We start from the raw sequence: 12817 nt of genomic DNA on the forward strand, positions 1-12817 counted from the left end.
CCTCGCATAAAAGCAGTACCACAACCACCAGGAGTGGTTGGGTGGTGAAAGTCCCTGTGAGGTTTCAGGAGTACTGTATGAACTGACTATATATTTGCCTAATAATTAAGGTTAAAAGTGTTTAAGCCTTGAACTGCTTATTTGACAAGATGTTAAGATAAATGAAAAATAAGAAAAATTAAAATGTTCCTGTTATGTGGGCTTTAAGGTCTATATTCATTGTTTATATGTCCTGTTTATAGCTAATATTGTTTTCTAAGAAAAAGGGGGATGTGGTGTAGTTATACACATTTATGGTGTAATTGCATATTGACGCCACCTTGGTTTTACTGCTCTGGAGTTACCATGAGTGAGTAAGTGAGTGATCCTGGAGTCATCCGCACAGGCTGGTGAGCAGCGCAAGTTGTTAGTTCGTGTTCAGTAATAAATACATTAGTCCTGAGATATACACCTCCGTGTGTGTAGTTTATTAAATACACTACACCAGAAGAAACACTACACATAGATATGTCTTTCCTACCTTTCACAGGTTAATTCTGTGTAAATTAAATATAATTGTGTATATATTGATTGCTGTTTTTGAACATGACTGCTGAATGTGATCATGTTTACTGATTGCTGGCGTGTAACAAATTTTTTTTTTGTGACATCAGAACTGCTCATAATTACTTTCAATTTAATGTTTGTATTTCACAAAATGTAAAATGTCTTATTTTGGTGCAGAATATACTGTAACTTTTAAACAAGTGCATTTTGAAAATCTGTAATCAGTATCTGCCTGTAATAAGATCCACTGAAGGCAAGTTGACTGAACACAAGTGCAGCTTTATTCTAGTGATGTTATTCCTGATCCAGAGGCTTTAAAGCTTGTGTCGAGAACATCAGCCGGAGCTGCATATCGAGGCTTGAATTGTTTTATTGAAATGACGTCACTGGTGACGTTCGAAGCCTCGTTTGAGTGCAGTGTTTCGAGAAGGTGTTCACTTTTGGTGGAACAATGTGTTTTTTTTCCCTCTCATGTTACACAAGCACTTCCACTTCTCTCTGTCCAGTCCACCTTAATCACTTTTACTTTTTTATCCAGTTTAAAGAACTTTGTTCCCTTTCATGGGAACATCGACGCTACGTCCAATGACATGATGGGAACCCTCTGCATTTTGTGTTCGTGAAGCACCTCTGTATCCAACCAATGAAGAAACGTGACGTCAGAGTGTCTTCAGCAAGCGCTATCTGTATCTTGTCTGTCTTATTTATTGTCGTTTGTCCCTGCTATTGCACACAGTGATCTCTTTGCCCGACAAGAGTTTCAAAGCACAAAAATAATAAAATATATATATAAATGGCGGAAAAGCAGCAATTTATGAAGTGTGTTCCTCCCTGCCCGTGTTTCATTTCGGGTGGGGATACACTCGAGATGTGTGTGAGATGCCTGGGAGTTGAGCACGCACAGGCAGCTCTCGAGGGAGCAGCCTCGGCCGACAGCCAGCTCCTCGGCGCACAGAGCGCAGCAGTAAGCCAGTGTGGCCACTCGTGCTCCCCCGCAGAAAGCTTGGGGACCGGGGCGGTCGGCACAGGCGAAGCCTTCCGGGTGTAGGGTGGATCTGAGGACTGTCATTATCTCCCGGAAGGCTTCCAAGAAAAAGTTCTGACGCCAGTCGTCCAGGGCTTTTGAGGGCAGTCCCCTCCGGGGAGGTTCGGCTATTAAAACATCAGATACCCGTTCCTCTCCGGTGCCCTCAGGGGGCCGTTGTGCCAACCCTGCCACCCAGTGTGCGTCAGGGCGCAGCGGTCTCCACTGATCCTCCGAGGAGGGTCAGCGATTGATTCGTATGTCTGCTGGTGCGCTGTGTCAGATGAACAAGCCAAGTGCTCAAAAAACACCAGAGACCAGTCTTGAGAGACTGGTACCCTTAGTAGAATATGTGGAAGAATGGAAACGTCTCCTGAACATTTCGAAATGGTTGCTGCTCATGGTAGAACAGGGTTACAGAATTCAGTTCGGTTCTCGACCGCCCAAGTTCAACTGGGTTCTTCCCACTGTGGTAGCCCCAGAGCAGTCTCTGGTGATGGAACAAGAGGTTACAACGCTTTTGCAAAAAGGAGCTATAGAAAGGGTTTTACAGCCATTACTTCATTGTTCCAAAAAAGGATGGAGGGTTGCGTCCGATCATAGATTTACATGTGTTAAATCGATCTGTAAAGAAGTTGAAGTTCAAAATGCTTACACTCAAACAGATTATTCCACAGATCAGGTCCGAGGACTGGCGCGATTGACTCCTACTCGTGTGAATTCCATTCGCTGGGCTGTGAATGGGGTGAAGTTAGGCCAGTCACTCACTGTCAAACAGTTCCAGAGGCTGCTGGGTCTGTTGGCAGCTGCGTCCAGCTTAATTACTATTGGCCTCCTGCACATGAGACCCTTACAGTGGTGGCTCAGGACCAAGGGGTTCTCCCTGAGGGGAAATCCTTTTTGCATGATCAAAGTCAACACTACGGTGGTCTCATATATAAAACATCAGGGGGGTTTGCGGTCTCGCCTGCTGTGCAAACTGGTCAGCCGCATTCTCCTGTGGGCCCAGGGAAAACTCCTTTCATTGAAAGCAGCATATATTACGGGGTGGTTAAATGTGGGAGCGGACGCTCTGTTGAGGCAAAGTGCGAGACCACGGGAATGGAAACTCCACAACGAGGTGGTGAAGTTGATATGGAAAACTTACGGTTGAGCTCAAGTCGATCTATTCACCACAGAGGAGTCAACTCAGTGCCCTCTGTGGTACTCTCTGGAGCACCCAGCACCTCTAGGGCTGGATGCTATGCTACAGACATGGCTGAGGCTGCGTCTGTACGCATTTCCCCCAGTCTCATTGCTCCCGGGAGTTCTGGAGAAGGTTCCCCAGGAGAGGGTTGACCTAATATTGGTGGCCCCTTACTGGCCGACCAGAATATGGTTTGCGGATCTAATATCTCTCCTTCACTGCTCTCTTATGGAGCTTCCTCTCAGGCAGGATCTCCTGTCACAAGCGGGCGGCACGATTCTCCATCCCTGCCCAGAAATGTGGAAACTGTGGGCCTGGCCTCTGAGGGGGCAAGGCTCATAGAATCCGGTCTCTCAACTGAGGTTGTGGAGACCATCTTTCAATCCAGAGCTCCCTCCATGAGGAAGTTGTATATGTATAAGTGGAAACCATTCGCTACATGGTGTGGCCAACGTAATATGGACCCTGTCCAGTCTCCTATTAGCTTCGTGCTACAGTTATACACTTCCTCCGCGGTGCACTGAGGTTGAGACCTGCAGTGCGCACAAAAACTCCGACCTGGGACCTAGCTATTGTGCTGCAAGGGTTAGCTAAGGCTCCCTTTGAGCCAATAGAAGAAGTGTCAGATAAGTTTCTAACACTAAAAACTTTATTTCTGTTAGCGAATTCATCCTTGAAAAGGATTGGTGATTTACAAGCGCTGTCAGTCGCTCCATCATGTCTAGCATTTGCGTAAGTAAGGCTTTTCTATATGCTAGACCGGGCTATGTGCCAAAGGTCCCCACCAAGGTCCCGGGTCCCATAACACTTGAGGCTTTCTGCCCGCCTCCATTCATAAATCAGGATCAGGAAAGATGAAATCTGCTTTGCCCTGTGAGGGCACTAGATGCTTATGTTCACAGAGCTGCCCTGTGGAGAAAAACATATCAATTATTTGTATGTTACGGGTCCTCTAGGAGGGGGGGCCCAGCATCTTCACAGAACTATTTATATATTTATTTGTGTATGTTAATGTATCTTGAACCATGTAACACACATTTTGGCACTGTCATACTCAAAAAAAAGAAAAGAAATTTTTCCTGCCCCATATTTCCATTGACCAGCATGTGTCTCTGTGTGCATTAGAAGTCTTCGAGAAATGAACCACTTTTCAACACATCTGTCTGGAAAGCTTCAAAGCTTCATCTCGCCATCACTACTTTATTCAACTAAACATGAACAAAATTAAAATTAGGGATGGGTAGTTCGATTCCCAGTGTCGACACACATCTGAAGTTTTCGACACACTAGTGCTTTGAAACAATGTTCTGGAGCATTGTTTGAAATGAGGCTGTCACGTGACATGTGGAAATGAAGCTTCGTTACCTCACTAACACGTCACGTCGGGCTCAAACAAATGAATATTTCCTAAAGCTGGTGAAGTGATTAGTAAGAAGCCGCTTAAGCTCCAGCACAGTAAAAAAAAAAAAAAATTCTTGAATAAAAATATGAAATTGCATTTGCATTTGTGCCTTTGTGTGTGTGTGTGTGTTTTAAATATGCATGTTTTGTAAGGAACACACAAAAAAAAGGTGCGATGAAATCACAGAAAAAAATCACAGACCTAATTTATTGGCATATTAAACAATCTATTTAGAAGGTGAAAAGATACAAGTTTGATGTGAGTAAAAACAAAGTCTTTATTGTCATTGTATTTTGTAAAATGCAATGAAATTTCGCTGCACACACGCACCACCATCTTTCTAATGACATATATGGTTAATAAATATAGCTACAAATAAACCTTAATGACATCCCAACAAACAAAACTGAATAACACAGGTAGTGTAGGGATTTTTATGGACACCAGATGGCAAAGTAGAGCACCGTTTCAAAAGCTTCGAAGCACCGATCCATTTTGTTGTAAAAGCCTCACTGCTTCAAAAGCTTCGTTCGGCACATACCTAATTAAAATAACAAACAAACACTTGACTAAGAAACATGAACATAAACCTCACCAACAGCAGCTGAACAAATCCAGACAAAAGATAATGATAAAATGAGGGATATATATACACACAGACACTAATGAACAAACACCTGAACACAACGAACCAATGAAAACGTGTCACATGAAACAAGGAACCAATCAGAACATGACACATGAACAGGGGCGCACATGATCACATGAGGAGCAAGACTGTGAGAATTATACAAAATAAAAGACATGACAACATAAACTAAACTAAACCCAGAACAGATGTGACACTGCCTCACGGTGCAGCACTAAAACAGATTAACCTTTTCCAAAACTTGTTTGATTGTCTTCTGCTTCAGGAAATACTTTATTCCTTAATCTGTTAATGTTCGTTTATACAATTATTCATTGTTCATGTTCGTTCAAAGTGGATTAACTAATGTTAACAGAAAACTTTTGTATTTAAAAATGTATTAGTTGTGGAATTACAAATTTAAGAATCTGTTTAAAATCTGCAGATCCTACATCCTGACCATTTGGCAGGACAAGCTCAAGATACAGCAGTGCTTTTGTCTCTATGATAATGTAAAGGTATAGGTGATACTGCCAGACTGATTGGATTAGCACCTATGCATTTGAATGACACAGTTATGCTGATTAGACCATGGCTAGGAAATGTAAGCAATGATCTGATTCCTGTACTGCATTTGCATCCTTTGTTTAGATTGTCCACACCTCTACTCTATGTATCCCTCCCCCTTGAATGTATATGAACTACCAAGTCACTGCTTTAGTTAGATTTTGGATGACCACAGCGACGCACAGCGTGTTTCTCAATAAAGAGTAAATTCTGCTTCAAGAGATCCCAAAGTCTCCTGGTCTATGCTTCTGAGATTTCCAACATAGTAAATGATGAAACTGACATTAAAGTTATTAAATGCTGTACTAGTATTATCCGTCATTGGTTTATGTTAACTAACGTAGTTAATGTTCACAAATGAAAGATTATTGTAAAGTGTTAGTGAGTCGAAAATGTGTCTGAAAACAACCGACATAAACACATTTGTCCCAGTGATCAAACCAAGGGTGACATTGACACAAAAGTACCTTAAAGATGATATGAAATGAATGTGTCAACTAACATAAATAGATTGATGATTTCAGCCTTTGTATTGTTTCAATGTCGGTAGTATATTTAAATGAACAATGTGTCGTCTTTCTCCATGTTACCTGCACCTCGATATCCCTGTTTATTTGTCTGCAAATGTCTGCTGGATGAAGATAAACATGTTAGTTGATCATCACAGATCTGAGTCATTGTCTTTTCTCTTTCTCTCTTCAGTCGAAAGGGCTTTAAACGATACCAGACAATGAATAAGGGTCTTATCTAGCGAAACGATCGGTCATTTAAAAAAATAAATAAAAAAGTTAATAAAATTTAATAATAAAAAAATAAATTAATAAAAAATAAAAGTTAATAAAAAATAAAAAAAGTTGTCACGTAATACGCAATTACGTTGAAAAGGTCATGCTTGACGTAGGCGGAAATACGAGTCGGTGTTGACAAGTTCAACGTGCAAATACTAAGTCAAACGTTGTTTACAAAAAAAGGTAAAACAACAATGTCGGACGATTTTGAACTTCGAGGAGAAGATGAGTTTTTCGCCCTGCCCTACCTTTTTGAACCACAATACACAGAGGAAGAAATTAGCCGGATGGAAGACACTGCTGCAGCGACACACACCTCTCAAACATCGGGCAGACGAAGATCTAACGAGACGTGGTGGTGCACATGTGGCAAATGCCAACCATTGCCAACAGAGGAAGAATCTCAATGCTGCCACGACTGGAACATTTCAATCAGTCGGTGAGTCCCTGTTTCCATCTCGCTGCATTACCGGACAAAATGGATTTCCACCGTTACTGAGCAACAGCGTTTTAAGGGGGTCGCACACCGGACATGAAGCTCAGTGCCGCGCCACGTCTTTAAAATTCGAACGCATTGTTTTCAATGAGTGTACACACACCGGCGGCGACATTCGGCGCCTGTCTGCGGCGCCCAGCTATGACTCAGGAAGTTGTTCAAAATCATGCCATGCCACAGAGCGCCATGTACATTGTTTTACATTAAATGTATATTATATTTCTCTCAAATTGCTGACTTCACCCTGTGCTATAAGATACATCAGTTTTACATTCTTAGTTTAACAGCTTGAATAAAGTCTAAAAATGTATAATAAACATAGCCTTTTCTTTCATTTTGCTTTGTTGTGACATCTTTCCATGTACACTAACCTCAGTGCGAAATATTAAGGCATAGGCATATGTAACGTTTGGTGCCCATTGAAGTCCATTATATGGAGAAAAATCCTGGAATGTTTTCATCAAAAACCTTAATTTATTTTCGGCTGAAGAAAGAAAGACATGAACATCTTGGATGACATGGGTGTGAGTAAATTATCAGCAAAAGTTTATTTAAAAGTGAACTAATCCTTTAATGCTGAAAGAAAGCCATTTAATCACGCGGAAATCCTTTCCATGATTTAATTACAATAATTCAAAGAATAGCTTTTGAGTGTTAATAAATTAAAACCTTTCTATCAGCGCTGCATCTCCATCTGAAGAAAGATTCAGAAATTGTATTAGTTAACAGGTTTGTATGTGTATCAGTAAAAAGAGCATTAAACTTTGAAGCATTTTAAACTTTGTGGTTTTAAAATTGTTTCATATGCTGGAATCTGACAAATCTTTGCTGTGAAACAAGACAGAAGTAAGAACAGACTAAAACACAATGTAACAAATTGTCATAAATGGCTGGTTGTAATGAAGCTCAAGGGCGATGGAGAATACAATAACACTGTCTTTAATCACAAATCTAACACATATGAGAGATAAAACACAACCACTTTATCATAAATGACAGAACAATGAACAGACAGAACTAAGAGTTTAAATACACAGACAGAGTAATCAAGGTAAAACAGAACAGCTGCAGGAACTAATTAACAACAAGAACACTAACTAGGGAACACACACAGACAGCAACACCATGATAATAAAACACAACAAAACTGTTTCACAAACAGATTATTCTGAAATGTTACATTTATACTGGACTAATGATACTTTTCACTAAATCTTTTATTAAACAAAATGTGTATTTAGAGATTGTAAATTACACTCCAAAATGACTTAATAATCGATTCAAGTATAATATATTAATGTATTAAACATTTGAAAATAGTTAATTTAAATGTTAATTTTTCTATTGTTACTATATTGATCCCATATATTAATGAACTGAACATGGATTTGAGTCATTTTCTCTTTCTGTCTTCAGTATGAGTGGATGCAGTATTACAGAGAAACAGTGTGTCATCCTGACTTCAGCTCTGAAATCAAACCCGTCACACCTGAGAGAGCTGAACCTGAGCGGGAATAAACTAGGAGACTCTGGAGTGAAAAACCTCAGTGATCTACTGATGAACCCACAATTCAAGCTGGAGAAACTACAGTTAGTATCATTATACTGTATTTACTGTTTAGTTTATTTTAAGTCAACAGGGCACAATCACATCATTTGTAGCGCTGCATCTCCATCTGAAGAAAGATTCAGAAATGGTTTTAGTTAAAGGATTAGTTCACTTTCAAATTAAAATTAGCCCAAGCTTTACTCACCCTCAAGCCATCCCAGGTGTAATGACTTTCTTCTTTCTGATGAACATAATCAAAGAAATATTAATAAATGTCCTTATGCATCCAAGCTTTATAATGGCAGTGAACGGGATCAATGAGTATGTAGTGATTTTGGACTAGCCTCACTCGAGGGTACCACGAATTTAGTGGTTTATGGTCTTAGATATTAATATTATCTACTATTTCTCTCTGCTGTTTTCTCGCCTCTTTGCCAGATTATTATACGTGTTTTCTTACGTGTTACTCGGCTCTTTATGCTAACCAGCCTTCATTTAGTGTTCTTTGTATTGTTAGTCTTAGTCTCAGTCTTGTCTGTTTGGTCCCACCGTGTATGTCATACCTGTTCTCTGCCTAGTCTCCCTTCAGCCTGAGATCGCTTGTTCACCTGCCATCTGTGGTGCTGGGTATTCTGGTTGGGGACTGAGTTTTCACATTGCTGCGAGCCCTCTGTCAAGCTCAGGACTCCTCTTCAGTTTATTTGAACTTTTAGTTCTCCAGCTGCGAGCATCCAAGAAGCTGGTGCTCGGCAGACTGCCTGTGTTTCTCTGAAACAAGACAGAAGTGAGAACAGACTAAAAAACAGTGTAACAAATTGTCATGAATGGCTGGTTGTAATGAAGATCACGATGATGGAGGATACAATAACACTGTCTTTAATCACAAATTTAACATGTAGAAAAGATAAAACACAATTTTATATATATATTAATCTACAGTGATAAACTTTTTTTTTTTATTTTTGGGAGTGAGGACGGATCCAGACTTGGATTGTAACTAGTTTCCTTAAATGCTCCTGTCTAGGTTTGTTCGTTTATCATTAAGTTTCCATGATTTTGCTGGTTTATTAGTGACTGTATGACATTTATTCATGATTCATTTAACTCACACATGAACTGAACATGGATTTGAGTCATTTTCTCTTTCTGTCTTCAGTCTGTATGGATGCTGGATTACAGAGAAACAGTGTGTCATCCTGACTTCAGCTCTGAAATCAAACCCGTCACACCTGAGAGAGCTGGACCTGAGCTGGAATAAACTAGGAGACTCTGGAGTGAAAAACCTCAGTGATCTACTGATGAACCCACAATTCAAGCTGGAGAAACTACAGTTAGTATCATTATACTGTACAGCAGTTACAGTGTGATTGAAGTTTATTTATTTTAAGACAGCAGGACTTATGTTTCATTCTTTATAGCAGTGCACTTTCTGGGGATTCCCTATTGGTCACATTTTCGGTTTTTGTTATTTTTATCTAGTTAGTAATAGTTGAATTACCAGCATTTGATATGATGATTGTGTACTTGCAGAAATCTGCATTTTCAACAGAGAATAAAGAATAGAGACATCAAATAAATAGTTAAAATGAAAGTGAAGAAACGGTATCTTCAGCACACAGAACTAGTGTAACTGGGCTTCAAAACAGACTATTGGAAACTAAATGCTACTGAAGCTCTTCAATAAGATGAACATCATAGATGTCCTATTGTTATTTCTCTGTCTTTAGACTGTGTGGATGCAGTATTACAGAGAAACAGTGTGTCATCCTGACTTCAGCTCTGAAATCAAACCTGTCACACCTGAGAGAGCTGGACCTCAGTATAAATAAAATAGGAAACACAGGAGTGAAGCACTTATGTGACGTACTGAAGGGTTCACACTGTAAACTGGAGAGATTGAGGTCAGTAACATTCTTCACAAAATGATTAAAATCACTTTAACAGTTTAAACTAAAACACTTTATACTCAATATCTCACAATGAGTCTGAGTTCAAATTATATTGTGAAAAATTCTTCACCTTAATGATTTGTTTGTAAGATGATCTCTCTTCCTCTGTGTCTTTCTAGTCTACTGGACTGTGGCATTACAGATGTTTCTTCTTTAACTCAGTCTTTGACTAACTCAAAAGCACTGCAGTTTTTAAAACATCTTGATCTGAGACACAATACAATCAGAGACTCAAAGCAGCGGCTCAGTGACGTGTTACGAGACTCAAACTGTGACCTGAGGTGAGGAAACATCACTGATATTAAAGATATCTTCATTTACCTCTGATATGTGAACAAACCTTTCCAATTTTCGTGAAAGGAAATGATCACTAAGCTTTATTGAAACAAAGGGTTTGTGTGAAAACAAAATGTGAAGTTATTAAAAGGAGGAAAGAGACAAAGGAGGAAAGAGAACAAAAGCACACTGTCACAGCTTTATTCAACAACTGCTTTATTAACTGTGTCAGTAGTGAATCACTTCAGTCTGAAAATAGACTTGTTCAGATTGTAGGAAAACGCTGCACTCCTGCTAAAATCAGTGCGTTCAGCTTCAGCTCACAGCCGTCCAGCCTCACATGAGAAATGTCTCTGTCTCTGGTGTGTTTTTACTCTGACAAGCAACACGTCACACTACTTTACACTCACTTTACTTTCAGTTATTTACTAAGAGCCCTACAAACATAGTTTAAACTATAGGACAAACGGCTTTAACTAAAGGTTCGTGTTTTAATTCAGAATATCATTTGTATTTGCACCCTGTGGTTTATTCCATATGCCGTACACTCATTAGTTTCTTCTTTAAAGTCACTCAATAGGAGTCACACCAACACAAACATATCAACGTGATTTGTGGTTTAAATGTATTATATTTAAAACACAAATATCTCTGTCATGTAAAGTCAATGATTAATCTGATTACAGGAATTTAATGTAACTTCTTTTTACTTAAAAAAACAGTAATTGAAATATAGTAACTAATTTGCACTTTGAACACTGATTGTTTTCTCTTCTTTTTCACCTTATAGAGTTTAATCGCCAATAGAATTCAGATAGCGATCAGCTGCCAAACACGTCTGATGGATGCTTATATCATAGTGTGAAATCATCATGAGAGGAGCAGAAACCATCAGGTGATCCACAGAAGAGTCTCACTACTGTGTCTATGAGGAGAAATAAATGTGTGATTAATGTGTAAATGTGTTTCATACAGATGGAAGAGACTCAGATTTTACAATGAAATAAAGCAGCATGTGTGTTAGAAACATGATTAATGAATGATTATTGTTGCTTTAGTATTCAGCCAAATGAAGGTGTAGTTTTATTTAAAGGTGAACAGGAGGAAGAAGCTCAGATGAGTCTGTCAGCAGAAATCTTCAGGCTCTTCAGTATCAGACCTACAAATATAATAATGTTTGGACTGAACTCATCCATAACTTTTAAAATGTTTCTAATCATAAACGTGATCATCAAGTATAGCACATAAATGTATCAAAATATATTAAATGAGCTAAGTTGTTCGTAGAGACCATTGGTGGCAGTAGTTCTACGAAGGCGGTAAGGATCTCAAACTGAAGTCTTCTGTATGAAGCAGTTGTTGAAGGTGGGAGTTTTGAGGCTTCAGAAGCTGATCTTTATGAGGATTCATCAGTGAGAAAACAGAAACAATAACTTAATGTACTGTGAAAAGAAAGAAACTTCAGTTTACTATTGTAAAACTGTTAAGGCTAAGCACTTTGAACTTTATATTCCTACTGATCATGCTCACTGGAGAAGCACTGTGGCTGTGGAATACCCATAATCCCTTGATCTTTAATAATTTTGTGTTTGGTCAAAGCAAAGATCTGTAAATAACAGTATGTTGAATTAACATCTTTGAGCTTTGTTGTAAAGTTGTGATTTGTGATAAGTGTTTTGTTGTTTTTTGTAAAATTGTTTATAGTGCTGAACTATAATCTCTAAATTTTCATCAAACAGATGATGATGGACTGTTGATCAAATGAGCTCAACAGACTTCATGATCAAAGAGAACATCGTAAGTTCACAAAAAAAAAAGTAAAACTAAATGTAAAGTTAAATGAAGCTGAACTCAACTGGAGTGTTATTTGTGAATTTATTTGTGAATTTATTTGTGAATTTGTATATTCCTATTTTTTTATTTGTCTTTTTTTTTTTGGATTCTTTTAATTGTGGTAAATTTCTTTGTCCATACTGAAGATAAAAGAACATAATGAATAAAAAAATGTTAAAACGACTCACCGACATATAGATGGATAGGCTATGAGTGAAAACATCTACTTTATGATTTATTTGTTGATTTTGGCAGATTTTCTCCTCTTACCACACAGTAATTCAACTCCAGTGAAGCTCCACTTACAGCAATTCACCAATAAATGCTGTAATATTTCCATCAGTCTGCAAGTACTGACCGGAGAAGTTTTTCGAAACTCTGAATCAATTAAACCAATTGACTCACAATATGATTCACTGTTTCGAAGCGCTTGAAATGCCTCATGTTAGCGACACCTGCTGGTCTAAATGGTGTAAATAAAACAAAAATGTCCAAATGTAACCTCAGTTCCCTGAACGAGACACTGCATCAGAGCTGATGCTATGGGGTTTGAACTACTGAAGCTTTATGAAA

At 38.8% G+C, this 12817-nt stretch overlaps 1 protein-coding gene across 3 annotated transcripts in view; it reads left to right on the forward strand.

Moving 5' to 3' along the window:
• The window catches only part of LOC137003673 (NACHT, LRR and PYD domains-containing protein 12-like), a 66828-nt gene extending 54578 nt beyond the window's left edge, over nt 1–12250 (forward strand). For 2 of the 3 annotated variants that reach the window (XM_067363909.1, XM_067363907.1), the window contains 5 exons: nt 8054–8227; nt 9343–9516; nt 9914–10087; nt 10255–10416; nt 11202–12250. In XM_067363909.1, coding sequence (XP_067220010.1) covers nt 8054–8227; nt 9343–9516; nt 9914–10087; nt 10255–10416; nt 11202–11208 — 691 coding nt within the window. In that variant the 3' untranslated portion in view covers nt 11209–12250. Of the gene's footprint in view, nt 1–1084; nt 6109–8053; nt 8228–9342; nt 9517–9913; nt 10088–10254; nt 10417–11201 lie in introns of those variants that run through there. The other variant, XM_067363908.1, reaches the window with a different exon arrangement.
• Nucleotides 12251–12817: the final 567 nt, after the last annotated feature.

The sequence above is a fragment of the Chanodichthys erythropterus genome, chromosome 16 (genome assembly GCF_024489055.1).
Source record: "Chanodichthys erythropterus isolate Z2021 chromosome 16, ASM2448905v1, whole genome shotgun sequence".
In the NCBI taxonomy this organism is placed as follows: Eukaryota; Metazoa; Chordata; class Actinopteri; order Cypriniformes; family Xenocyprididae; genus Chanodichthys; species Chanodichthys erythropterus.